Source organism: Pseudophryne corroboree, chromosome 1 (genome assembly GCF_028390025.1).
Source record: "Pseudophryne corroboree isolate aPseCor3 chromosome 1, aPseCor3.hap2, whole genome shotgun sequence".
Classification (NCBI taxonomy): Eukaryota; Metazoa; Chordata; class Amphibia; order Anura; family Myobatrachidae; genus Pseudophryne; species Pseudophryne corroboree.
In genome coordinates, this window is record NC_086444.1 from 116,648,063 (window position 1) to 116,673,744 (window position 25,682).

General features: G+C 49.8%; 1 protein-coding gene across 2 annotated transcripts in view; it reads right to left on the reverse strand.

Annotated features, from left to right (window-relative positions):
• The window catches only part of SLC38A9 (solute carrier family 38 member 9), a 423,549-nt gene that overhangs the window by 90,900 nt on the left and 306,967 nt on the right, over positions 1-25,682 (reverse strand). For both annotated transcript variants that reach the window (XM_063962241.1, XM_063962231.1), the window contains exons 4-5: positions 18,676-18,794; positions 13,697-13,760 (exon numbers count right to left, since the gene is read on the reverse strand). In XM_063962241.1, coding sequence (XP_063818311.1) covers positions 13,697-13,760; positions 18,676-18,794 — 183 coding nt within the window. The remainder of the gene's footprint in view (positions 1-13,696; positions 13,761-18,675; positions 18,795-25,682) is intronic.

Sequence of the window (25,682 nt, forward strand, 5' to 3'; positions counted from 1 at the left end):
GACGCCTGGGCAGGCGCAGGCTGAGAAGCCGGCTGTCCCACAGCTGTTACGTCATCCAGCCTTTTATGTAAGGAGTTGACATTGTCGGTTAATACCTTCCACCTATCCATCCACTCTGGTGTCGGCCCCACAGGGGGCGACATCCCATTTATCGGCCTCTGCTCTGCCTCTACGTAACCTTCCTCATCCAACATGTCGACACAGCCGTACCGACACACCGCACACACACAGGGAATGCTCTGACTGAGGACAGGACCCCACAAAGTCCTTTGGGGAGACAGAGAGAGAGTATGCCAGCACACACCAGAGCGCTATATAATGCAGGGATTAACACTATAACTGAGTGATTTTTCCCCCAATAGCTGCTTGTATACACATATTGCGCCTAAATTTAGTGCCCCCCCTCTCTTTTTAACCCTTTGAGCCTGAAAACTACAGGGGAGAGCCTGGGGAGCTGTCTTCCAGCTGCACTGTGAAGAAAAAATGGCGCCAGTGTGCTGAGGGAGATAGCCCCGCCCCTTTTTCGGCTGACTTTTCTCCCGCTTTTTTCATGGATTCTGGCAGGGGTAATTTATCACATATATAGCCCTGGGACTATATATTGTGATGATTTGCCAGCCAAGGTGTTTATATTGCTGCTCAGGGCGCCCCCCCCCGGCGCCCTGCACCAATCAGTGACCGGAGTGTGAGGTGTGCATGAGGAGCAATGGCGCACAGCTGCAGTGCTGTGCGCTACCTTGTTGAAGACCGAGGTCTTCTGCCGCCGATTTTCCGGACCACTTCTTGCTTCTGGCTCTGTAAGGGGGACGGCGGCGCGGCTCCGGGACCGAACGATCGAGGTCGGGTCCTGTGTTCGATCCCTCTGGAGCTAATGGTGTCCAGTAGCCTAAGAAGCCCAAACTATCTCCAGTCAGGTAGGTTCGCTTCTTCTCCCCTTAGTCCCTCGCTGCAGTGAGTCTGTTGCCAGCAGATCTCACTGTAAAATAAAAAACCTAAAATATACTTTCTTTCTAGGAGCTCAGGAGAGCCCCTAGTGTGCATCCAGCTCAGCCGGGCACAAGATTCTAACTGAGGTCTGGAGGAGGGTCATAGTGGAAGGAGCCAGTGCACACCAGGTAGTCCTAAAGCTTTCTTTAGTTGTGCCCAGTCTCCTGCGGAGCCGCTATTCCCCATGGTCCTTACGGAGTCCCAGCATCCACTTAGGACGTCAGAGAAAAGGATTTACCGGTAGGTAATTAAAATCCTATTCTCTCTTACGTCCTAGAGGATGCTGGGGTCCACATTAGTACAATGGGGATGTACCAAAGCTCCCAGAACGGGAGGGAGAGCGCAGAGGCTCCTGCAGTACTGATTGACCAAACTTCAGGTCCTCAGAGGCCAAAGTATCGAACTTGTAGAACTTTGCAAACATGTTCGACCCAGACCAAGTAGCCGCTTGGCAAAGCTGTAAAGCCGAGACACCCCGGGCAGCCACCCAGGAAGAACCCACCTTACGAGTAGAGTGGGCCTTAACAGACGTAGGACACGGCAATCCTGCCATAGAATACGCATGCTGGATAGTGAACTTGATCCAGCGAGAGATTGTCTGCTTAGAAGCAGGACACCCAAGTTTCTTGGGATCATACAGGACAAACAGAAAGTCCGATTTTCTGTGACGAGCAGTCCTCTTCACATAGCTTTTCAGAGCCCTTACAACATCCAAGGACTTTGATGAAACTGAGGAATCAGTAGCAACTGGCACCACAATAGGTTGGTTGATATGAAATGCTGACACGACCTTCGGAAGGAACTGCGGACGTGTCCGGAGCTCAGCTCTATCTTCATGGAAGATCAAGTATGGGCTTTTACATGACAAAGCCCCCAACTCCGACACACGTCTAGCAGAAGCCAAGGCCAACAAAGTGACAGCCTTCCATGTGAGAAACTTGACCTCAACCTCCTGTAGAGGCTCAAACCAGTCCGACTGGAGGAACTGCAACACCACGTTAAGATCCCAGGGCACCGTAGGCGGCACAAAGGGAGGTTGGATGTGCAGAACTCCCTTCAAAAAGGTCTGAACCTCAGGGAGGGCAGCCAACTGTTTCTGGAAGAAAATGGATAGGGCTGAAATCTGGACCTTTACGAATCTCAGGCCCATATCCACACCTGCTTGGAGGAAGAGGAGAAATCTTCCAAATTTAAACTCCACCATAGGAAACTTCTTGGATTCACACCAAGACACATACTTTTTCCAAATGCGATGGTAATGCTTTAACGTTACTCCTTTCCTAGCATGTATCAGGGTAGGAATAACCTTGTTCGGAATGCCCTTCCGAGCTAATATCTGGCGTTCAACCTCCATGCCGTCAAACGTAGCCGCGGTAAGTCTTGATAAGCAAACGGCCCCTGCTGCAGCAGGTCCTCCCGAAGTGGAAGAGGCCACGGCTCTTCTAACAGTAGATCCAGAAGATCCGCATACCAAGCCCTTCTTGGCCAGTCCGGAGCAATGAGGATTACCTGAACTCTTGTTCTTCTTATGAGTTTTAGAACTCCTGGAATGAGTGGAAGTGGAGGAAACACGTACACCGACTGGAACACCCACGGAGTCACTAGGGTGTCCACCGCCACTGCTTGTGGGTCCCTCGACCTGGAACAATATCGCCGAAGCTTCTTGTTGAGACGAGAGGCCATCATGTCTATTTTGGGTACGCCCCAAAGATCTGTTACCTCCATGAACACCTCCGGATGGAGACCCCGCTCTCCTGGATGGAGATCGTGTCTGCTGAGGAAGTCCACTTCCCAGTTGTCTACTCCCGGAATGAAGATTGCTGACAGCGCCAACGCATGCTTTTCCGCCCAGAGGATGATTCTTGTTACCTCTGACATTGCAGCTCTGCTCTTCGTTCCGCCCCGTCGGTTTATGTAAGCCACTGTCGTTACATTGTCCGACTGCACTTGAATGGCCCGATTTCTCAGAAGATGCGACGCTTGGAGAAGACCGTTGTAGACGGCTCTTAGTTCTAGAATGTTTATCGGCAGGCCGGCTTCCAGACTTGACCACCTTCCTTGGAAGGTGTCCCCTTGAGTGACTGCGCCCTAGCCCCGGAGACTTGCATCCGTGGTTAGAAGGATCCAGTCCTGAATCCCGAACCTGCGGCCCTCCAGAAGGTGAGGCAATTGCAGCCACCAGAGGAGTGAGATCCTGGCCTTTGGCGACAGACGTATTCTCTGGTGCATGTGTAGATGAGATCCCGACCATTTGTCCAGGAGATCCAGTTGGAAGGACAGAGCATGAAATCTCCCGTACTGCAGAGCCTCGTAAGAGGCCACCATCTTCCCCAGAAGGCGAATGCACTGATGAACCGACACCCGGGCTGGCTTCAGGACATCCTGGACCATTGTTTGTATTACCAACGTTTTTTCCTCTGGAAGAAACACCCTCTGCACTTCCGTGTCGAGGATCATTCCCAGAAATGACAGCCTCCTGGTTGGTTCCAAATGTGATTTTGGAAGATTCAGGATCCAACCATGTTCCCTGAGAAGCTGGGTCGTGAGAGCTATGGACTGTGAGAGCTTCTCCTTGAACGATGCTTCTATCAGCAGATTGTCCAGATATGGAAATATGTGCACCACGTCTGCGGAGGAGAACCATCATTTCCGCCATCACCTTGGTGAATACCCTCGGTGCTGTGGAGAGGCCGAATGGCATGGCCTAGAATTGAAAATGACAGTCCAACAGTGCGAATCAGAGATAAGCTTGATGCGGCAGCCAAATCGGAATGTGGAGGTACGCATCCTTGATATCCAGGGATACCAGGAATTCCCCCTCCTCCAGACCTGTTATCACCGCCCTTAGAGACTCCATTTTGAACTTGAACTCCCTCAGAAAGGGGTTTAGTGATTTTAAGTTCAGAATGGGCCTGACCGAACCATCCGGTTTCGGTACCACGAAAATGTTTGAATAGTAACCCTTGTTTTGCATCTGGGGAGGAACTGGTACAATAACCTGTGCCTCCACCAACTTCTGTATGGCTCCCTGTAGGATAGCCCTGTCTGCCGGCAAAGCTGGCAAGCCTGATTTGAAGAACTGGTGAGGGGGGAAATTCCAGCCGGTACCCCTGGGATACAATATCTTGTACCCAGGGATCCAGGCCGGACGACACCCATACGTGACTGAAATGTCTGAGTCTCGCCCCCACCGGCCCTACCTTCAGGCCGCGCGGTCCCCCGTCATGCTGAGGACTTTGGCGTACCTGAAGCAGGCTTCTGTTCCTGGGAACCCGCAGCAGCAGGTTTCTTGGATGTTGGTCGACCTCCTCTAAAGAAGGTGTTGGACGGTTTGGCCTTTCTTGTTTTAGCAACCCGAAAGGACAGCGATGCAGCTGAAGAAAAAGGTTTTTTCGTAGCAGGTGCAGCTGAGGGAAGAAAAGGTGACTTACCCGCTGTAGCCGTGGAGATCCATGCATCTAACACTTCCCCAAAGAGAGTCTGACCTGTGTAGGGTAGGGTCTCCACACCTCTCCTGGATTCCGTGTCGGCAGACCACTGGCGCAGCCAAAGTCCCCTACGAGCTGAGACAGACATGGAAGATATCCCTGTAGCCATGGAAACCAGGTCTTTCATGGATTCCACCATATATCCTGCAGAATCCTGAAAGTTACGTAAAAACAATTCAACATCACTTTTATCCATAGTATCCAAATCCTCAAGTAACGTGCCTGACCACTTTACTATAGCTTTGGAAATCCATGCACAGGCAATAGTGGGACGTAGAACCGCCCCTGAAGCCGTGTATATGGATTTGAGCGTAGTATTAATTTTGCGATCAGCCGGCTCCTTTAAGGCGGTAGATCCTGGAACAGGTAAAACCACCTTTTTCGAGAGTCTGGATACAGATGGGTGGGTTTTCCCATTTTTACCTATCCTCCTCAGGGAAGGGGAAAGTAACCAAACCCTCCTGGGGATCTGGAATTTTTCTCCGGATTTTCTCATGCTTTCATAAAAATAGCATTCAATTCTTTGGACGCAGGGAAGGTTAGCGAGGCTTTCTTATTGTCAGTGAAGTAAGCCTCCTCAACCTGCTCAGGTGTTGTATCAGCAATATTCAATACATCCCTAATAGCCTCTATTATCAACTGCACCCCTTTAGCAAGAGATGCGGCCCCCCCTGAGCACATCCCCATCTGCCGTGTCAGGATCGGTATCCGTGTCATCTTGCATAATCTGGGCAAGAGCACGTTTGTGGGAAACTACAGAGGGGGGCCCTGAGGTAACAGAACCGGACCAAACTGCCATAGAGTTCTGTAAAACCTGAGTTGCAGATTCATTCTGTGCAACCCTAGTAGAAATCTGAGTATTCATAGATTTGATAGAGGATAACCATTAAGGCTCCCTTGCTGGTATCTGCGCTAAAACAGTGCAATCCTGATTACATGGAATGAGATCATCCTGACTGGACATATCCTCTGCAGCATATGACACAGAGTCCCCGGACATAGCTAAATGGAGACCCCAGATACTCCACACACACACACAGGGGAGAATAGACAGCGTTTCACCCCCAAGAATGGCAAGAGAGACAGAGATTGGAGCCAACCCACACAGCGCTTTCAATGGTATAGGGAGACCCCAACCAGCGCTGACTGTGCATCTTAATAGGCTACACAGTCTGTACACGCCCCCCCCCCCCCCCCCCCCCCCTTCTACAACCCCCTGGTACCGTAAGAGATAGCTGGAGTTGATATGGAGGGACTGCTCTTCATTGACAGCATTTCTGCAGGCAGGAAAATGGCGCTGAACGCTGCTGGGTCCGCTCTGAGAAGCTCCGCCCCCTTAATGGCGCTGTCTTTCCGCTCTTCTGGAGATTATACTGGCTTGAGGAATTGTGCTGGCAGTGATCCTGGGATCCTGACAGGCTGGGAGGTCAGTGTAGGGTGTAGGTGCTGGCTCAGGGCGCCCGTCACAGAGCCGCACTATGTACTGCTGAGCCCCGGAGCGCAGTTAGTACTGTGCACCATACCCTGTTGCCGGTGAATGACTCGCCACTGATCTTCTGGCTCTGTAAGGGGGTGGCGGCATGCTGCCGGGGTGAGCGATCCCCTGTGGCGGGGAACGTTCGATCCCCTCAGGAGCTCAGTGTCCTGTCAGCGGAGAAAGTCGCTCAGAACCCGCAGGGCGGACACTACCCCCCCCCCCCCCTTAGTCCCACGAAGCAGGGAGGCTGTTGCCACCAGCCTCTCTGTAAAATAATAACCTCTAAAAATAAACTTTTACCAAAGAAGCTCTGTAGAGCTCCCCTAGCTGTGACCGGCTCCTCAGGGCACATTTTCTAAACTGTTAGGTCTGTTAGGAGGGGCATAGATGGAGGAGCCAGCCCACACTCTCAAACTCTTAAAGTGCCAATGGCTCCTAGTGGATCCGTCTATACCCCATGGTACTAATGTGGACCCCAGCATCCTCTAGGACATAAGAGAAAGAGTTTTGCAAGTTATTATGCGTTACTATTCCTATTTTATTCACTATTCCTCCACCAATGAAACTCTAGAATGCGGTTCACCCCCAATACAAACCAGAAGAACATTTGTTGTTGGCGCTATCACTAGTACTATAATTCTGTGTGTGTCTAGCATAAAAGTACGGGGACATTGTTCATATTTTGACTACAGCATAGTGTTATCTTGGCTGCTTTCAATCAAGGCTATAGAAATCCTAGTTGTATAGATGTTACTAGTGGCGCGTTTTACCTATGGGCTGCAGTTCCCCAAGTATAATCCACCACTTCAGTGAGCCAGTTGCAGTCCGTGACTGTACTGGCTTAACTGTGACTGGCAGTGACTTCCTATTGGAAGTGCTACCTGTCAGTCACCTGCAGGACAGGCAGTCCCATTGGGAGGTGTTTCCTCCCTCTGGGACTCCCTTTATGGGCTGCGATTAGCAGAGAGCTGACTTCCTGCAGGAAGCCACTCCCTGCCTTTCAGGCACTTTCCCCAGCTTCTATGGACTGCAGCCGATGCAGTCCATAGAAGCAAGTGATTGCACATGTGCATACCAGCTGCCCCATATGCGCATGGGCCGATCCCGGTGCCTGCCAGATTCATTGCGCAGGTGCCAGGACAGGTGCCTATGGACAGCAGCAGCCCCCCCCCCCCCCCCCCCCTCCGCCTCCAAGAGGAAGGAGCCGCCGCTAGTGTAGGGAATTTGGACTTACAGAGATTGGGGTCCCTTGAAGACGGACTAGATACACATAGACTGGCAATACTAGTGATAGGCCACCAACTGTTTTCTATACATTTATGACCTTAACATTGCCACGTTGCTGGGTACACATAGGTAAAACGGAGTGTAGGCATATTTCTTCTTTGTTTCATTACAAATACAGTTTGAGATTCAGGTGTATCCTATGTCTGGGTCACTAGCGGGTGTTATTACATTCTGTGCCGGCCCTTCACCCTAAACATGTGATGTCATAATGTCATGGCGAAAGGATAAGGCTGTTGGGGCCAGGAAGGAGCTGAGTGCCTGAAGTGTACCAAGGACACTGTGGCAGCTCTCTAGGCTGCAGGGTGGCATACCAGGCACTCTGCAAGCCAAATGGCACCGCACGCCCAGTCCCAGCTACGGACATGCCTATGGTTTATGGCATAATTTATCCAAGTGATAGGCAAGCTGCTACACTTCCAGAGCCACATGGACGGCCCCATAACTTTTGAACAGGCTGCACATTACACTTAATATCAGTAAATAATGTTAAATCAATAAATTGAATCAAAGAAAGAGACAACTGTAATAACAGGTGTTTAAACAAGTGTCACAAGACTTAAAAATCAAATCTGACAATAAGGCAGGAAAGACCTGAGGTCACAGGTGAAGGGTGATCATCACTGAGCAAGTGTCATGGAAGAGACACTACCATAGCACCTCTCCATTTAAGGGGGGTACACACGGAGAGATCAGTGCTTAAATTCTAAGCAATCTGACTAGATTGCTAGATTGCTTAGAAATAAAGCACGGATCTCTCCGTGTGTAGGGTGCCGGTGGTCCCGCGCATCGCTATCGCCAGCTCTAGATTTGGCATTCATGCATGCCAAATGTAGTGAGATCGCTCATTTCACCGTTGGGTGAAATGAGCGCCTTCCTCCTCGCTCGGTACACATCGCTGAGCGGGGGGAGAGGTGTGCTGAGCGGTCTGTGCTAGATCGCTCAGCACACATCTCCCCTGTGTGTACAGTCCGTAGAGGATGCTGGGGACTCCGTAAGGACCATGGGGATAGACGGGCTCCGCAGGAGACATGGGCACTAAGAAAGAACTTTAGGTATGGGTGTGCACTGGCTCCTCCCTCTATGCCCCTCCTCCAGACCTCAGTTAGAGAAACTGTGCCCAGAGGAAACAAGGAAAGGATTTTTGTTAATCCAAGGGCAAGATTCATACCAGCCCACACCATCCACACCGTATAACTTGGGATATACCAACCAGTTAACAGTATGAAACAACACAGCATCAGTCCGAGACTGAGGAAAACTGTAACATAACCCTTATGTAAGCAAAAACTATATACAAGTCTTGCAGAAGTAGTCCGCACTTGGGACGGGCGCCCAGCATCCTCTATGGACTAGGAGAAAAAGATTTACCGGTAGGTTTAAAATCTTATTTTCTCTTACGTCCTAGAGGATGCTGGGGACTCCGTAAGGACCATGGGGATTATACCAAAGCTCCCAAACGGGCGGGAGAGTGCGGATGACTCTGCAGCACCGATTGAGCAAACACAAGGTCCTCCTCAGCCAGGGTATCTAACTTGTAGAATTTTGCAAAAGTGTTTGAACCCGACCAAGTAGCTGCTCGGCACAGCTGTAATGCCGAGACCCCTCGGGCAGCCGCCCAAGAAGAGCCCACCTTCCTGGTGGAATAGGCCTTTATTGATTTTGGTAACGGCAATCCAGCCGTAGAATGAGCCTACTGAATCGTGTTACAGATCCAGCGAGCAATAGTCTGCTTGGAAGCAGGAGCGCCAACCTTGTTGGCTTCATACAGGATAAACAGTGCTTCTGTTTTCCTGACCCTAGCCGTTCTGGCCACGTAAATTTTCAAAGCCCTAACCACATTGTGGGACTCGGAATCCTCCAAGTCTCGCGTAGCCACAGGCACCACAATAGGTTGGTTCATATGAAAAGACGAAACCACCTTAGGCAAGAATTGAGGAAGAGTCCGCAATTCCGCTCTATCCATATGGAAAACTAGATAGGGGCTTTTATGAGACAAAGCCGCCAACTCCGACACTCGCCTAGCCGAAGCCAAGGCTAACAACATGACCACTTTCCAAGTGAGATATTTTAACTCCACCGTTTTAAGGGGTTCAAACCAGTGTGACTTAAGGAAACTCAACACCACGTTAAGGTCCCAAGGCGCCACCGGAGGTACAAAAGGAGGCTGAATATGCACTCCCTTCACAAAAGTCTGTACTTCTGGGAGAGAAGCTAATTCCTTCTGAAAGAAAATGGATAGGGCCGAAATCTGAACTTTAATGGAGCCTAATTTTAGGTCCAAATTCACTCCAGTCTGTAGGAAGTGAAGGAAACGGCCCAGATGGAATTCTTCCGTAGGAGCATTCCTGGCCTCACACCAAGAAACATACTTCCGCCATATACGGTGATAATGTTGAGCTGTCAAGTCCTTCCTAGCCTTTATCAGAGTAGGAAAGACCTCATCCGGAATGCCCTTTTCCGCTAGGATCCAGCGTCCAACCGCCATGCCGTCAAACGCAGCCGCGGTAAGTCTTGGAACAGACAGGGCCCCTGTTGTAACAGGTCCTGTCTTAGAGGAAGAGGCCACGGATCTTCTGTGAGCATTTCCTGCAGATCCGGATACCAGGCCCTTCGTGGCCAATCTGGAACAATGAGAATTGTCTGTACTCCTCTTTTTCTTATTATTCTCAACACCTTGGGGATGAGAGAAAGAGGAGGAAACACATAGACCGACTGGAACACCCACAGTGTCACGAGGGCGTCCACTGCCACCGCCTGAGGGTCTCTTGACCTGGCGCAATACTTCTGTAGTTTTTTGTTGAGGCGGGACGCCATCATGTCTATCTGGGGCATTCCCCACTGACTTGCAATCTGTGCGAAGACATCCTGATGAAGTCCCCACTCTCCTGGATGTAGATCGTGTCTGCTGAGGAAGTCTGCTTCCCAGTTGTCCACTCCCGGAATGAACACTGCTGACAGTGCGCCTACATGATTTTCCGCCCAGCGAAGAATCCTGGTGGCTTCCGCCATTGCCACTCTGCTCCTTGTGCCGCCTTGGCGGTTTACATGAGCCACTGCGGTGATGTTGTCTGACTGGATCAGAACAGGTAGGTCGCGAAGCAAAGTCTCCGCTTGACGTAGGGCGTTGTATATGGCCCTCAGCTCCAGGACGTTGATGTGAAGACAAGTCTCTTGACTTGACCAAAGACCTTGGAAGTTTCTTCCCTTGTGACTGCTCCCCAACCTCGGAGGCTCGCGTCCGTGGTTACCAGAATCCAGTCCTGAATGGCGAACCTGCGACCCTCTAGAAGGTGAGCACTCTGTAGCCACCACAGGAGAGACAGGGTGATCAACTGATGAATCTGTAGATGTGACCCGGACCACTTGTCCAGTAGGTCCCATTGGAAGGTCCTCGCATGGAACCTGCCGAAGGGAATGGCCTCGTAAGATGCCACCATCTTTCCCAGGACTCGAGTGCAGTGATGCACTGACACCTGTTTTGGCTTCAATAGTTCCCTGACCAGAGTCATGAGTTCCTGTGCCTTTTCTATCGGAAGATAAACCCTTTTCTGGTCTGTATCCAGAATCATGCCTAAGAAGGTCAAACGAGTCGTAGGAACTAACTGTGACTTCGAGATATTGAGAATCCAGCCGTGTTGCTGTAACACCTTCAGTGAAAGTGACACGCTGTTCAACAACCGCTCTCGTGATCTCGCTTTTATGAGATCATCGTCCAAGTACGGGATAATTGTGACACCCTGCTTGCGCAGGAGCACCATCATTTCCGCCATCACCTTGGTGAAAATCCTCGGGGCCGTGGAAAGCCCAAACGGCAACGTCTGAAATTGGTAATGACAATCCTGTACCGCAAATCTCAGGTACGCCTGATGAGGTGGATATATGGGAACATGAAGGTATGCATCCTTTATGTCCAGGGATACCATAAAACCCCCCCCCCCTTCTAGGCTGGCGATGACCGCTCTGAGCGATTCCATCTTGAACCTTTTCAAGTATAGGTTCAAGGATTTTAAATTTAAAATGGGTCTGACCGAACCGTCCGGTTTCGGGACTACAAATAGGGTTGAGTAATACTCCCTCCCTTGTTGAAGCAGGGGAACTTTGACCACCGCCTGTTGAAGACACAATTTGTGAATTGCATTTAAAACTATCTCCCTTTCTAGGGGAGAATCAGGTAGGGCCGATTTGAAAAACCGGCGAGGAGGCACCTCTTCGAATTCCAGCTTGTAACCATGGGAAACAATTTCTATTGCCCAGGGATCCACCTGTGAGTGAACCCAGATGTGGCTGAAAAGTCGAAGACGTGCCCCCACTGGGGCGGTCTCCCTCAGCGGAGCCCCAGCGTTCTGCGGTGGATTTTGTAGAGGCCGTGGAGGACTTCTGCTCCTGGGAACTAGCTGTGGTTGGCAGCTTTTTCACTCTGCCCTTACCTCTGGCAAGAAAGAACGCACCTCGTACTCTCTTGTTTTTATTTGACCGAAAGGACTGCATTTGATAATGTGGCGCTTTCTTAGGCTGTGAGGGAATATAAGGTAAAAAATTTGATTTACCTGCCGTAGCTGTGGAGACCAGGTCCGAGAGACCTTCCCCAAACAATTCCTCACCCCTGTAAGGTAAAACCTCCATATGCCTCTTTGAGTCGGCATCACCTGTCCATTGCCGGGTTCTGTAAATGGACTTTAAGGTAGCCTCCTGCTTGCGATCAGCAGGATCCCTGAGGGTAGCCGTATCTTGGGATGGCAGTGCTACCTTTTTGGATAAGCGTGTCAACGCTTTGTCTACCCTTGGGGAGGATTCCCACCGTATCCTGTCCTTAGTCGGGAAAGGATACGCCATAAGAATCCTTTTGGGAATCTGCAGTTTCTTGTCTGGAGATTCCCAAGCTTTTTCAAATAACTCGTTCAGCTCATGAGAAGGGGGAAAGGTTACCTCAGGTTTCTTTTCCTTATACATGTGTACCCTCGTGTCAGGGACAGGGGGTTCCTCTGTGATATGCAAAACATCCTTTATTGCAATAATCATATATTGAATACTTTTAGCCAATTTTGGCTGTAACTTTGCATCATCGTAGTCGACACTGGAGTCAGAATCCGTGTCGGTATTAGTGTCTACTATTTGGGATAGTGGGCGCATTTGAGACCCCAAGGGTCCCTGCGACATAGGGGCAGGCAGGGCTTGACTCTCTGCATAATCCCTGGACTCAGCTTTGTCCAACCTTTTGTGCAATAAATTCACATTAGCACTTAAAACATTCCACATATCCACCCAGTCAGGTGTCGGTGTTGCCGACGGAGACACCACATTCATTTGCTCCACCTCCTCCCTAGGAAAGCCTTCTACCTCAGACATGCCGACACACGCGTACCGACACACCACACACTCAGGGAATCATCTTATCTGAAGACAGTTCCCCCACAAGGCCCTTTGGAGAGACAGAGAGAGAGAGTATGCCAGCACACACCCAGCGCCAATGACCCAGGAAAAAAACACAATATGTTTACCCAGATAGCGCTGTTATAATGTATTTGCGCCAAATTATGTGCCCCCCCCCCCCCCTTCTTTAAAACCCTCTTTCACCGTGGTAAGCAGGGGAGAGTCCGGTTCTTTAAAACCCTCTTTCACCGTGGTAAGCAGGGGAGAGTCCGGGGAGTTTCCTCTCAGCGGTGTGCTATGGAGAAAATGGCGCTGGTGAGTGCTGAGGAACAAGCTCCGCCCCCTCAGTGGCGGGCTTCGGTCCCGCTGAAAATTTTCAAAACTGGCGGGGGTCTCATCTATACAGTGCCCAGCCTGTATAATACCTTTATTAGCCAGAATGGAGGTCCTTATTGCTGCCCAGGGCGCCCCTCCTGCGCCCTGCACCCTTACAGTGACTGCCGTGTGTGTGTGCTGTGTGGGAGCAATGGCGTACAGCGTTATCTCAATGAAGAACTGAAGTCTTCTGCCGCCTCTGAAGTCTTCTTTCTTCACATACTCACCAGGCTTCTATTTTCCGGCTCTGCGAGGAGGACGGCGGCGCGGCTCTGGGACGAACGGCGGGGTGAGACCTGCGTTCCGTTCCCTCTGGAGCTAATGGTGTCCAGTAGCCTAAGAAACAGAGCCTGACATTAAAGTAGGTCTGTTTCTCTCACCTCAGTCCCACGATGCAGGGAGTCTGTTGCCAGAAGGCTCCCTGAAAATAAAAAACCTAACAAAATACTTTCTTTTCAGGAAAACTCAGGAGAGCTCCCTGTAATGCACCCAGTCTCCTCTGGGCACAGTAATAAACTGAGGTCTGGAGGAGGGGCATAGAGGGAGGAGCCAGTGCACACCCATACCTAAAGTTCTTTCGAGGTGCCCATGTCTCCTGCGGAGCCCGTCTATCCCCATGGTCCTTACGGAGTCCCAGCATCCTCTAGGACGTAAGAGAAAACAGGAGTACTATAGCTCTTATTGTAATCTAATTTGTTTGCATTAGTAATACCTGCTTAATCCCCCAGGGGATACTGAGGATTGATGTTCCCATCATTGTGTTCCAGATCATAAATCTGCAAAATAAGAATGTTAAGACAAATGATGATGCAATACTGGGTGATACCAGTGTAATATGACCGATTACTAATCAGAAGGATGGAAACTAATTAAATAGATCATTTATTGATGCTGTCAATTTTTTTCTCTCTTTATGTTGATATTTAGAGTGATATGTAATATATGGTTTGCTATACTTAACGTTCATAAAATGGATAGACTTGCTGTTGATAATGTTGATATTATCTTAGACCGCAAAGCTATATCTTTAAATACACTATTACCGTGGAGCCGCTATGGCCGCTAGACTAATATGCACGTGCTACGCACTTTGTACGCTATTTGCGTAGAGTCCTGCACCTGGTACGCACTTGGCGTACACACGCCGCGCTGAGTGTACAGAAACCTTAAGTAGCGCTGGCGGTATAAAGTACCCGCAGTGCGTACACCTTATCAATACCTATACACCTTATACAGATAAATACACTTTAAACCCCTTTGCAGGAAAGTGAAGACACCACACCGATTTGTAGTTGAAACCACCGGGTTCTAAGGCCACAGTAGATTGATTCCAAAAGGTAAAACAATACAATTTATACACTACAGGCTAACAAGTAAATCTAAACAGAATAATGGCTACAGAGAATGTACATATGTGAGAATGTTTCGCAAGCGCAACCCGAGCCGGTCCTCCGCTGGTCATACAGATAGCGTTCAGAGTCTTGTGTGTCCAAGCCTGCTGCAAGCTCTCTTTATTCACTTCATCCAAAACAATACAATGGTCACTGTAATCCCTTTGTCTATTGGACACAGAGATGTACCTTTTCATTACGGGAGAGGTCATAGGTTGATTTGAAAAGGTGGGCTATGTCTTTCTCAACTGCTCTTGTGGATGGTCTCCTCTGGATTCCCCCCGCATACATAATATACAGTAAATAAAGTTTAAACCTATATTCTGCTTCTGCATCTAACTATCCTCAGGTACATGCGATTTTCCTTAAACCAACAGCAGAATGTTTCCCTTAAAATACCCTACAGCTGGATACCAAACACCACCTTGTAACCTTGTTCTGTCCCCTCCTATCCTGTAAAGGTGAATCCCTTTGTTCTGTTATAATTTTAAACAGCTATTTCTTTCTGATGTGGTGCAGGGGGCTATGTGTACAATGTGCACTACAGGGGTTAAATATGTAATGTTCTAATAACCCTCTATGCGTTCACAAACCCTACCGTAAATGCGCATACCACGCGCCAAGGCGCATGGCCGTGGAAAGCTCCGTTACGCAAGTTGCGGATATGCGCAAGCACGGCAGAGCGAGTGCACGCGCAACGGGCATGTGCATGGGGTTAGTAAAAGGCATATGCATTACAATATTTTTCGACTTTAACACTGTGTACTGTATGTGCATATGCCCCATTGCACGGATGGCACTGCTGTATATGTGCATTTGCCGCACTGCAGGGATTTCATTGCTGTATATGTGCATTCGCCCCACTGCAGGGATTTCATTGCTGTATATGTGCATTCGCCCCACTGCACGATGGCACTGCTGTATATGTGCATTTGCCCCACTGCACGGATGGCACTCTGTAGATGCGCATTCATGCCACTGGATGGATAGCACTGCTGTGTATTCAGGTCCAACGACGGGGGGGATCAAAGGGGACAACTGTACCGGGCCCCAAAACTCAGAGGGGCCCCAAGGATACACCACTTAGTGCCCGGCAGTGATGTGAGCCGTCTTGTCCAAATAGGGCAGTGAGCTGTAGGCGGACTGACAGGAGCCTCTCACACACAGTGAGTGTGCGACGTGAGTGTACACCCGCTCTTCCGGGTCCATCTCAGTTATGGGACATGGCAGCAGCTCCACTGGTCAGAATTCCCGTGCCCTGCACCAGCCTCTTCTGGTGGGGTGTGAGGGCTGAATGGTACCTGCTGTGCGGTGTTCGGGTCTAGGTACTGGGGAGTGCTGCGCATGTGAGTCTTTCCCCATGGTAAGAGTGGTTTATAGATAATCTGAGGGGGGCCCAGAGATATCACTGTACCGGGCCCCAAGATTTCTGTTGCCGGCCCTGTGTGTATTCACTTCACTGGATGGATGGCACTGCTGTGTATTCACTTCACTGGATGGATGGCACTGCTGTGTATTCACTTCACTGGATGGATGGCACTGCTGAGTATTCACTTCACTGGATGGATGGCACTGCTGTGTATTCACTTCACTGGATGGATGGCACTGCTGGGTATGTGCATTACTGCACTGAACAGATAGTACTGCTGTGTATGCGCATTTGCCGCACTGAATAGATGGTACTGCTGTGTATGCGCATTCGCTGCACTGGATGATGGTACTGTGTGCATGCGCATTTGCTGCACTGGACGGATGGTAGTGCTGAACAAATGGCACTTCTGTGTATGCGCATTCGCTGCACTGGATATATGGTACTGCTGTGTATGCACATTCGCTGCACTGGATGATGGTACTGTGTGCATGGGCATTTGCTGCACTGGATGGATGGCACTGCTATAGATGCGCGTTCACTCCACTGGATGGATGGTACTGCTGTGTATGCGTATTCGCCACACTAGACAGATGCCACTGCTGAACGGATGGCACTGCTGTGTATGCGCATTCGCTGCACTGGATGATACTGTGTGCATGCGCATTCGCTGCACTGAATGGATGGTACAGCTGTGTATGCGCTTTCGCTGCACTGGACTGATGGTACAGCTGTGTATGCACATTTGGTGCACTGGATGGCACTGCTGTGTATGCGCACTCGGTGCACTGGACAGATGGTACTGATATGTATGTGCACTGGACGGATGCCACTTCTCTGTAGTGGACGGATGGCACTGCTGTGTATGCGCATGCGCTGCATTGGATGGATGGCACTGCTGTGTATGCGCATGCGCTGAACTGGATGGATGGCACTGCTGTGTATGCGCATTGGCTGCACTGGACGGGTGGCACTACTGTAGATCCGCGTTCACTCCACTGGACGGCTGGCACTTCTCTGTATGCGTATTCGCTGCACTGGATGGATGGCACTGCTGTATATGTGCATCCGCTGCAGTAGACGGATGGCACTGCTGTGTATGCGCATTCGTTGCACTAGACGGATGGCACTGCTGTGTATGCGTATTCGCTGTAGTGGATGGATGGCACTGCTGTGTATGCGCATGCGCTGAACTGGATGGATGGCACTGCTGTGTATGCGCATTGGCTGCACTGGACGGGTGGCACTACTGTAGATCCGCGGTTCACTCCACTGGACGGCTGGCACTTCTCTGTATGCGTATTCGCTGCACTGGATGGATGGCACTGCTGTATATGTGCATCCGCTGCAGTAGACGGATGGCACTGCTGTGTATGCGCATTCGTTGCACTAGACGGATGGCACTGCTGTGTATGCGCATTCGTTGCACTAGACGGATGGCACTGCTGTGTATGCGCATTCGTTGCACTAAACGGATGGCACTGCTGTGTATGCGCATGTGCTGCACTGGAAGGATTGCACTGCTGTGTATGCGCATGTGCTGCACTGGAAGGATTGCACTGCTGTGTATGCGCATGTGCTGCACTGGAAGGATGGCACTGCTGTGTATGCGCATTCGCTGTAAGGGACGGATATGAGAATTTCAAGGTTGTTTGTTAAAAATGTGTTGTTTAATTACTCTTTTGGGGGTCACATTGTATCATTCTTATTTATCATTGTATCATTTCTGACTGGGCTGTGTTTTGTATATATGTTTAGCCTAAAGTTTAAACATCTATATTTGGTTTTGCTGGGACTATGGGCCTGAGTCAGAGGTGGACACAAAAGCCATTGCTACTGCAATCCCATACACAGTAGATCTGCAAAAATATGCTAATACCCCAGCCGCAGGTATTTATACAGAGATGCCCACCGGTGGCGCCTTTGATCCGCTGCTTGCGTACAAAGATGAACATCAGTTGCACATTGGTGGCACAGTCGGACCTCTGACCAACCCAACGGTAGCTCAGAATGTCAGATGCAAATGAAGCGTGCTACTGGGGCCTTTACAACGGCGTACAACTACACCTGCACCTGACAAGCCGCCCCCTGATACCTCCCACAGGTGCTCACAACCAGTCACTCACTTTGCGAATAAATCCTCAATGCGTCCGCCATTGCTAACCAATTGCCTCATATGGGCAGAGCGACTCTGACGCATGTTCAGTGCGAAAACAAATTGCTCAGCTGAGCAAACATCAGCACTGCGTCCACCTCAGGCCCTATGTTCTTAGCTTTATAATCATCTTGGTTCTGCACATTTGAGCGCTCTGCTGAAATCAGCACCTCTACAGTCTCCCTGAACAGTTTGGGTGCCTATGAATTGGAGGCTGGAGGGATTACCGTTATGGTGAGTTATAGAAGGTTGTGATACACATTTTGAATATGTTCTGAGTTCCTATCTATGTGTTGTAATCCAATTAGGGATATAATCAAATACATGACTCCTGATAGGCAACAGTTGACATAGGGGGAAATGGTTCAAGCCTACTAAAGAGTGGAGTAAGTTGCCCATAGCAAAGAATCAGCTTCTAGGTAGCATCTCTGTAAAGTATTTTGGAATATGTGTGCGCTATATAAATAACTGGTAATAAAGAAATCATTTTATCAAGTTCATTCTATAAACTGAAACGCTGAAGCAGTTTGGTTGCTATCTGGAACTTCTCCACTCTTTAGTGTGGTTTGATACATTTCCCCCTGTAGTATTTTGCTGGTTTAAAAGTACCTACAGTAGTCTGTGGCAGTTTCCCCTGAGACTAATAAATTGGCCCAGAGGTGTTGAATCATATGGGGTGGGGATTGCTGCTTGACCACATAAAGCTGTGGAAGTTAATTAGTTTGACGTGTCTTGTTTCAAGTATTAAATCACAATCCTGACTTTTACCAACTTACATTGTAACAATGCTGGAGTTTCTTTCAGTGCCGTCTGCTCCACCAATTTTCAAAGCAGTTCCTAAAGGACTGTAAACATAGATTTCTTCTGGTGCAGGAATGACATGATCAGGAGCAATCTAAAGTACAAAATAAAATAAGAATTAAAAATAAATGTTTTATCTAATAATCTTTCTGTGTCCTATCAGCCTCTGCAGTCTTCCCTTCTACCCCCTCTCTCTGTAGTATTGTATTCCCTTCTACCCCTCTCTATGTAGTATTGTATTCCCTTCTATCCCCTCTCTCTGTAGTATTGTATTCCCTTCTACCCCTCTCTATGTAGTATTGTATTCCCTTCTACCCCTCTCTATGTAGTATTGTATTCCCTTCTATCCCCTCTCTCTGTAGTATTGTATTCCCTTCTACCCCTATCTATGTAGTATTGTATTCCCTTCTATCCCCTCTCTCTGTAGTATTGTATTCCCTTCTATCCCCTCTCTATGTAGTCTTGTATTCCCTTCTATCCCCTCTCTCTGTAGTCTTGTATTCCCTTCTATCCCCTCTCTCTGTAGTCTTGTATTCCCTTCTATCCCCTCTCTCTCTAGTATTGTATTCCCTTCTACCCCCTCTCTCTGTAGTATTGTATTCCCTTCTATCCCCTCTCTATGTAGTATTGTATTCCCTTCTATCCCCTCTCTCTGTAGTATTGTATTCCCTCCTATCCCCTCTCTCTGTAGTATTGTATTCCCTTCTATCCCCTCTCTCTGTAGTCTTGTATTCCCTTCTATCCCCTCTCTCTGTAGTATTGTATTCCCTTCTACCCCCTCTCTCTGTAGTATTGTATTCCCTTCTATCCCCTCTCTCTGTAGTATTGTATTCCCTTCTATCCCCTCTCTCTGTAGTATTGTATTCCCTTCTACCCCTCTCTATGTAGTATTGTATTCCCTTCTATCCCCTCTCTCTGTAGTATTGTATTCCCTTCTATCCCCTCTCTCTGTAGTATTGTATTCCCTTCTATCCCCTCTCTCTGTAGTCTTGTATTCCCTTCTATCCCCTCTCTCTGTAGTATTGTATTCCCTTCTACCCCCTCTCTCTGTAGTCTTGTATTCCCTTCTACCCCTCTCTATATAGTATTGTATTCCCTTCTACCCCCTCTCTCTGTAGTCTTGTATTCCCTTCTACCCCTCTCTATGTAGTCTTGTATTCCCTTCTATCCCCTCTCTCTGTAGTATTGTATTCCCTTCTATCCCCTCTCTCTGTAGTATTGTATTCCCTTCTATCCCCTCTCTCTGTAGTATTGTATTCCCTTCTACCCCCTCTCTCTGTAGTCTTGTATTCCCTTCTACCCCTCTCTATGTAGTATTGTATTCCCTTCTACCCCCTCTTTCTGTAGTCTTGTATTCCCTTCTACCCCTCTCTATGTAGTCTTGTATTCCCTTCTATCCCTCTCTATGTAGTATTGTATTCCCTTCTACCCCCTCTCTCTGTAGTCTTGTATTCCCTTCTACCCCTCTCTATGTAGTCTTGTATTCCCTTCTATCCCCTCTCTCTGTAATCTTGTATTCCCTTCTATCCCCTCTCTCTGTAGTCTTGTATTCCCTTCTATCCCTCTCTCTGTAGTCTTGTATTCCCTTCTATCCCCTCTCTCTGTAATCTTGTATTCCCTTCTATCCCCTCCCTCTGTAGTCTTGTATTCCCTTCTATCCCTCTCTCTGTAGTCTTGCATTCCTTTCTATCCCTCTCTCTGTAGTCTTGTATTCCCTTCTACCCCTCTCTATGTAGTATTGTATTCCCTTCTATCCCCTCTCTCTGTAGTCTTGTATTCCCTTCTATCCCTCTCTCTGTAGTCTTGCATTCCCTTCTATCCCCTCTCTCTGTAATCTTGTATTCCCTTCTATCCCCTCTCTCTGTAGTCTTGTATTCCCTTCTATCCCTCTCTCTGTAGTCTTGTATTACCTTCTATCCCCCTCTCTGTAGTCTTGTATTCCCTTCTATCCCCTCTCTCTGTAGTCTTGCATTCCTTTCTATCCCTCTCTCTGTAGTCTTGTATTCCCTTCTCTCCCCTCTCTCTGTAGTCTTGTATTCCCTTCTCTCCCCTCTCTCTGTAGTCGTGTATTCCTTTCTATCCCCTCTCTCTATAGTCTTATATCGAGTCTACGCCCCCTGACTCGCGGCATTCCCCCACCCGTTTCCATGGAAATGGGGGCCTGTCACGTGTCCACGCCCCCTTGACTCGCGGCACCCCCCTTCCCTCGCTAGTGCACGCGTGCACCCTTTCTGGGCGCGTGCACTTGCCAGGGCCGAATTTGGACCCCAGTCCGTCCATGGGTATGTTGTACACATAATCAGTGTCTGCTATTTTTCTGTATGCTGGATACAGTTATAAGCATATTAATTGTCGATGGCCTTTGCAGGATCAGACTGGCCAACAGGGCTACAAGGGAAATCCCTGGGGGTAAGGGGGGGGGGGGGGGGGGTTCTGCACTGCCTTAGGACCCCCCCCCCCCCCTCCACTCCTTAGGGTCATGTTCCAGGCTGTGCCCTCAAATTATGCATTGTTACTCTTTTAGAGGGTCAGCTACCTTGTAGAGCAGGATAACCCTGCTTGTTTCGCTTCTATTGAAACTACACCACAATTTACCCTCCTGACAATGACAGTAGGTGGTCACGTCTGTCCCTTCCTCTTGTTGGCTGTTTGCTTTAACATACTGAACACAGTTCCTGCCTGTGACTGGAATGGCAGTGTAGCTCGGAATCAGGGACGTGCAGTCAGGGGAGGCAAGGGAGGCAGTGCCTCCCCTGTCATTACGGATTAAAATAATATAAAGAAGATACTTATGACACATTCTGTGTCATAAGTATTTGCTTTATATTATCCTAATTATTACTCCGAGTCCTGTGTAACTGTAAAAAGTGTTTGGGAGGCACCGATCGTGGTGCCTCCCTGTCAGATAGGGAAAGGTATGGGGAGCGGGGGGCGGGCGCGGCCGGGGTCTAGCAATGGGCATTAAAAGCCCATTGAAAAATCATGGGAAAGCGGCACCATTAGTGGTGCCGCTTTCACACAGGTACGTGCTTTCAACCCATGAAAGCACGCCCCTGTCAGTGAGGCCACAGTGATTGGCCAGCGGATCCGTCACTGGATCCGATGTCAATCACTGTTGTGGGCGCGGCGGAGGTGCTGGCGGCGTGGGTGCGGCGGTGCGGGCGGCGGTGCAGAGTTTGAGCAGAGAAGCGGTAACCCATTACAAAAATGGCGCCTCAGCTTCATTTTTTAAATTGAAGATGGCCGCCACGGGCCAATCACGGCTCGCCGCGTCATCGCTCAGCCCCCTCTGGCTGACTTATATAAGTCAGCGCGAGGGAGCGGCTGTCAGTCCGACGGCGGAGGAGGAGCGGAGAAGAGCTCCTGAAGGCTGAAGACGCCGGAAGTCCTGGATGGGCGGCGGCTATGCAAAAGAGCTTAGCAGCCGCCGCCCACCAGGTGAAGACGCTGGAAGCCCTGGGGAAGGCGGCGGCCATGCAAAAGAGCTTTAAGGCCGCCGCCTCCCAGGTAAAGACGTCAGAGGAAGACGCTGGAAGCCCTGGGGAGGTGGCTCCCCCCCAGGTGAAGACGCCTGAAGCCCTGGGGAAGCGGCGGCCATGCAAAAGAGCTTAAAGGCCGCCGCCCCCAGGTGAAGACCCTGTGCAATAAAACTTATTTTTTAAGATTGTGTGGTGTTTTTATTTTAGGTGGAGAACAGATGCCAGCAGGCCATTTATGTCCGGGCATGCTGGCACTTGTGGTTCTCCGTGTGCCAGCATGCTGGGGCAGGCTTGCTGGGACCTGTTGGCCACATGTAAAGAACAATATTACTATTCTTTACAGGTGGACCACAGGTGCCAGCGGGCCATTTATGTCCGGGCATGCTGGCACTTGTGGTACTCCAAGTGCCAGCATGCTGGGGCAGGCTTGCTGGGATCTGTAGGCCACCTGTAAAGAACAATTTTAACAATGAACCCCGTACCCACCGCCACCAGGGGTGTGGGGCATAGCACTGGGCTATCAGCCCAGTGCTGGTTATTGCTCGGGAGGGGGACCCCATGTTTATTTTTTGGGGTCCCCACTTCCGAGGAATTCCAGCCCTGGGCTGACTAGTTTGGGGGGGTAGATTAATGCTATGGCAGGGGGACCCCATACCAAGTGTCTCCCCCGCTATGGCATTACCCCCCCCTGGCTGGTTCTGCCTGGTGCTGGTTTTACGAATAAAGGGGGGCTACGCTTTTTTTTTTTTCCCTCTATGGGGGGAGGGAAGGGGGGGGGGGGGTTAGCTGCTTGTGCCTCCCCAGACACTGACCTCACCGCACGCCACTGCTCTGAATTCATTCATTAACCTACAATTAAGTCATCCCAGTGGTAAAAGCCTAATTTGTTTTTATTACAGTAACATGTATTTCACCTTAACATGCAGTTCTTATAGAGATTTAGACACTGTCCGGTCAGTACCTGTTCCCCTATGACATGTACAGTGAATGAATGTGGTATACATAGACAGAAGCACCATCATGTGCTTCATTCTATACATGTTAGATTATACGGCATTCCCTACACTTCATTACAATCTGGTACATTTTCATGTATGCATTATCAGTACCTGTATTTACTATAATATGTATAAAGGGGCCCAGACCATGCACTCTCAATGGGATGTAGTTATGACCCCGGCGGTTGGGATCACGGCGGTCAGCATACCAGAATGCCGGCAGAGGGCCCAGGACTATTCCCACTTGTGAGTGGCCACGACACCCATAGAGTGGGAATACAACCTGTAGTGTGCGCAGCGAGCCACGGAGCCCGCAAGGGGCTTCGTTGCGCTCGCCCCCGTCGGCTGGGATCCCAGCGTCGATATGCTGACCGCCGGTCACCCGTACCCAACCTCTCTAAATGGTTAGTCAGGCCTCTGTAGTGACTGGACACACCTCTTCTGCTGGCTGACCACACCCCTTAAGCACGAGCCCCTACCACTGTGTTCTCCCTGTGGGCCCTTCGTGACCCAGGACGACACTGAGCTTTTGCCTTTTCAAGCCCTATCTCTTACTGTTCTCACCTTCAGTTTTTTACTTTCTAATAGTCTCCGAGTGACACATTTATCTATCTATTTATATATGTACTGATACATGTTTCAGTCATTAATTACGAAAGTAAAAGAGATCAATGTGCACCATATTTCCCTGCACATTTGCAGGCACTTAAAGGCCTATTTATCACATCAACCACTAATGGCCTAATTCAGACGCTGCAGTGATCTCAGTCTGAAGCCCTTTGGGGAGTGCGCGCACGCAGTGGGTGTAATGCGCGTGCGCACCCCGGGAGGCCCAGTGAGTTGCTAAAAGCATCTCAGGGCTGCAATTGCCTCTGCCTGATTGCAGGTAGAAGCGTCCGCGGGGCGGGAGGGGGTTCTGCCAACGTCGTTAGAACGCCGTTGGTGGGGCGCGGTCCGGACAACGCAGGCGTGTCAGGACCGTGGCGGCTGCGTGATGTCACTCGCAGACCCTGCAACCCGGGACACGGTGTGTTGCCGCCTGTCAGCGAAACTAGGTGCAAAAGCATCGCCGCCATACAATGGTTTCCCACTCAGAGGAGGATCCTGACACAAACAGAATTCTTGTGAGAGGAGGAGACGCTGTGAGCTGTGGAGGAGGAGACGCTCTGACCGGAACTGGAAGTGAGGGTGCGGGGGTCAGGCACGCGTGCCATCGCGTGCGCACGTGTGTGAGAGAGAAGCTGCCGGATCGGGCCGGAGGGGTACCCGTTCGAGTGGTGCCTGATCGAGCCAGAGGGGGTGCCGGACAGAGGTACTGGGTGCCGGACCGTGGGAAAGAGAGAGACCGGAGCACAGCAAGTGCTATAAGTAAAGAAAAATAAATTAAAAAAAGACATCCGGCCCGTTTAATCTGTGTGAGTGAGGGACAGAGTGTAGTGTGTGACTGAGGGGCTGAGAATTGTATGTGAAAGAGGGACAGAGAGTAGTGTGTGACTAAGAGGCTGAGATTACTGTGTGTGTGTGTGTGTGTGTGTGTGTGTGTGTGAGGGGTTGCAACTAGTGTGTGAGCAAGGGGGTGAGTTTTCTGAGTGTGTGAGGCACAGAGTTTTTAGTGTGTAGGGTGCCTGTTCTGTTTTGTTTCTGTGTTTTTGTGTGTGTACTAAAATCTTCAGGGACGCTGCTGCACAAGCTGCAAAAGGGGACTGAGGAAGTCGCCTGCTGCAGTCATCGGAGGAGAGGACAGAAGGGGACGGAGACTGCTGCCACTGGAGGAACTGGGGACTACAGCTGCATAAAAGCAAATGATCAAGGACAGCACAAAGATAGATAAGTATAAGCCTTACTTAATTATTGTATAAGTGAGTGTTTCTCCAGATTGTTCTTCCTTGTCTACTTTATTTTTATTTTATTATTTTATATATTTGCTTCTTTTCTGTGGAGAGTAACAGGGAGTTAGACCTTACAAACACTATGGGTGGGGCTGTGATTGGGGACCTCACTCAGTGCATGTCATGCAAGATGTACGCACACCTGGAGCAATTGTCCCAGTGTGATTACATCTGCACGAGGTGTGTACGTACGGTTTCCCTGGAAGCACAGGTAACGGATCTAGAGCAAACCGTTACGCGACTGAGGGAGATTCACAATCTCGAGCAAGAACTAGATAGAACGGTGGAGGAGCTGCGGGAAGGGTCACTGGTAGAAGAGGAAAATCAGGGAGCCAGCTGGGTCACAGATAGAAGGAAGAAGAAGAGGGGGAGGCTCGTCATCTCCGGACTATCAAACCCGAATAAATTCGCACGACTGGACGAGGATTCGGAGGATGATAGTGAGGAAATAACGGTGCCGGAGGGGACTGTTTCCTCTAGCATCCAGAGGAGCGGCCCCTCTGGCAGAGTTGGGATCGCCCTGTTGTCTCCCGGGTGCGGCACATCGCGGACCGGGTAGATAGATTGTTGGGATAGGCTGGGAAAGATCCGGCGGTCTTGGTGCATGTTGGCACCA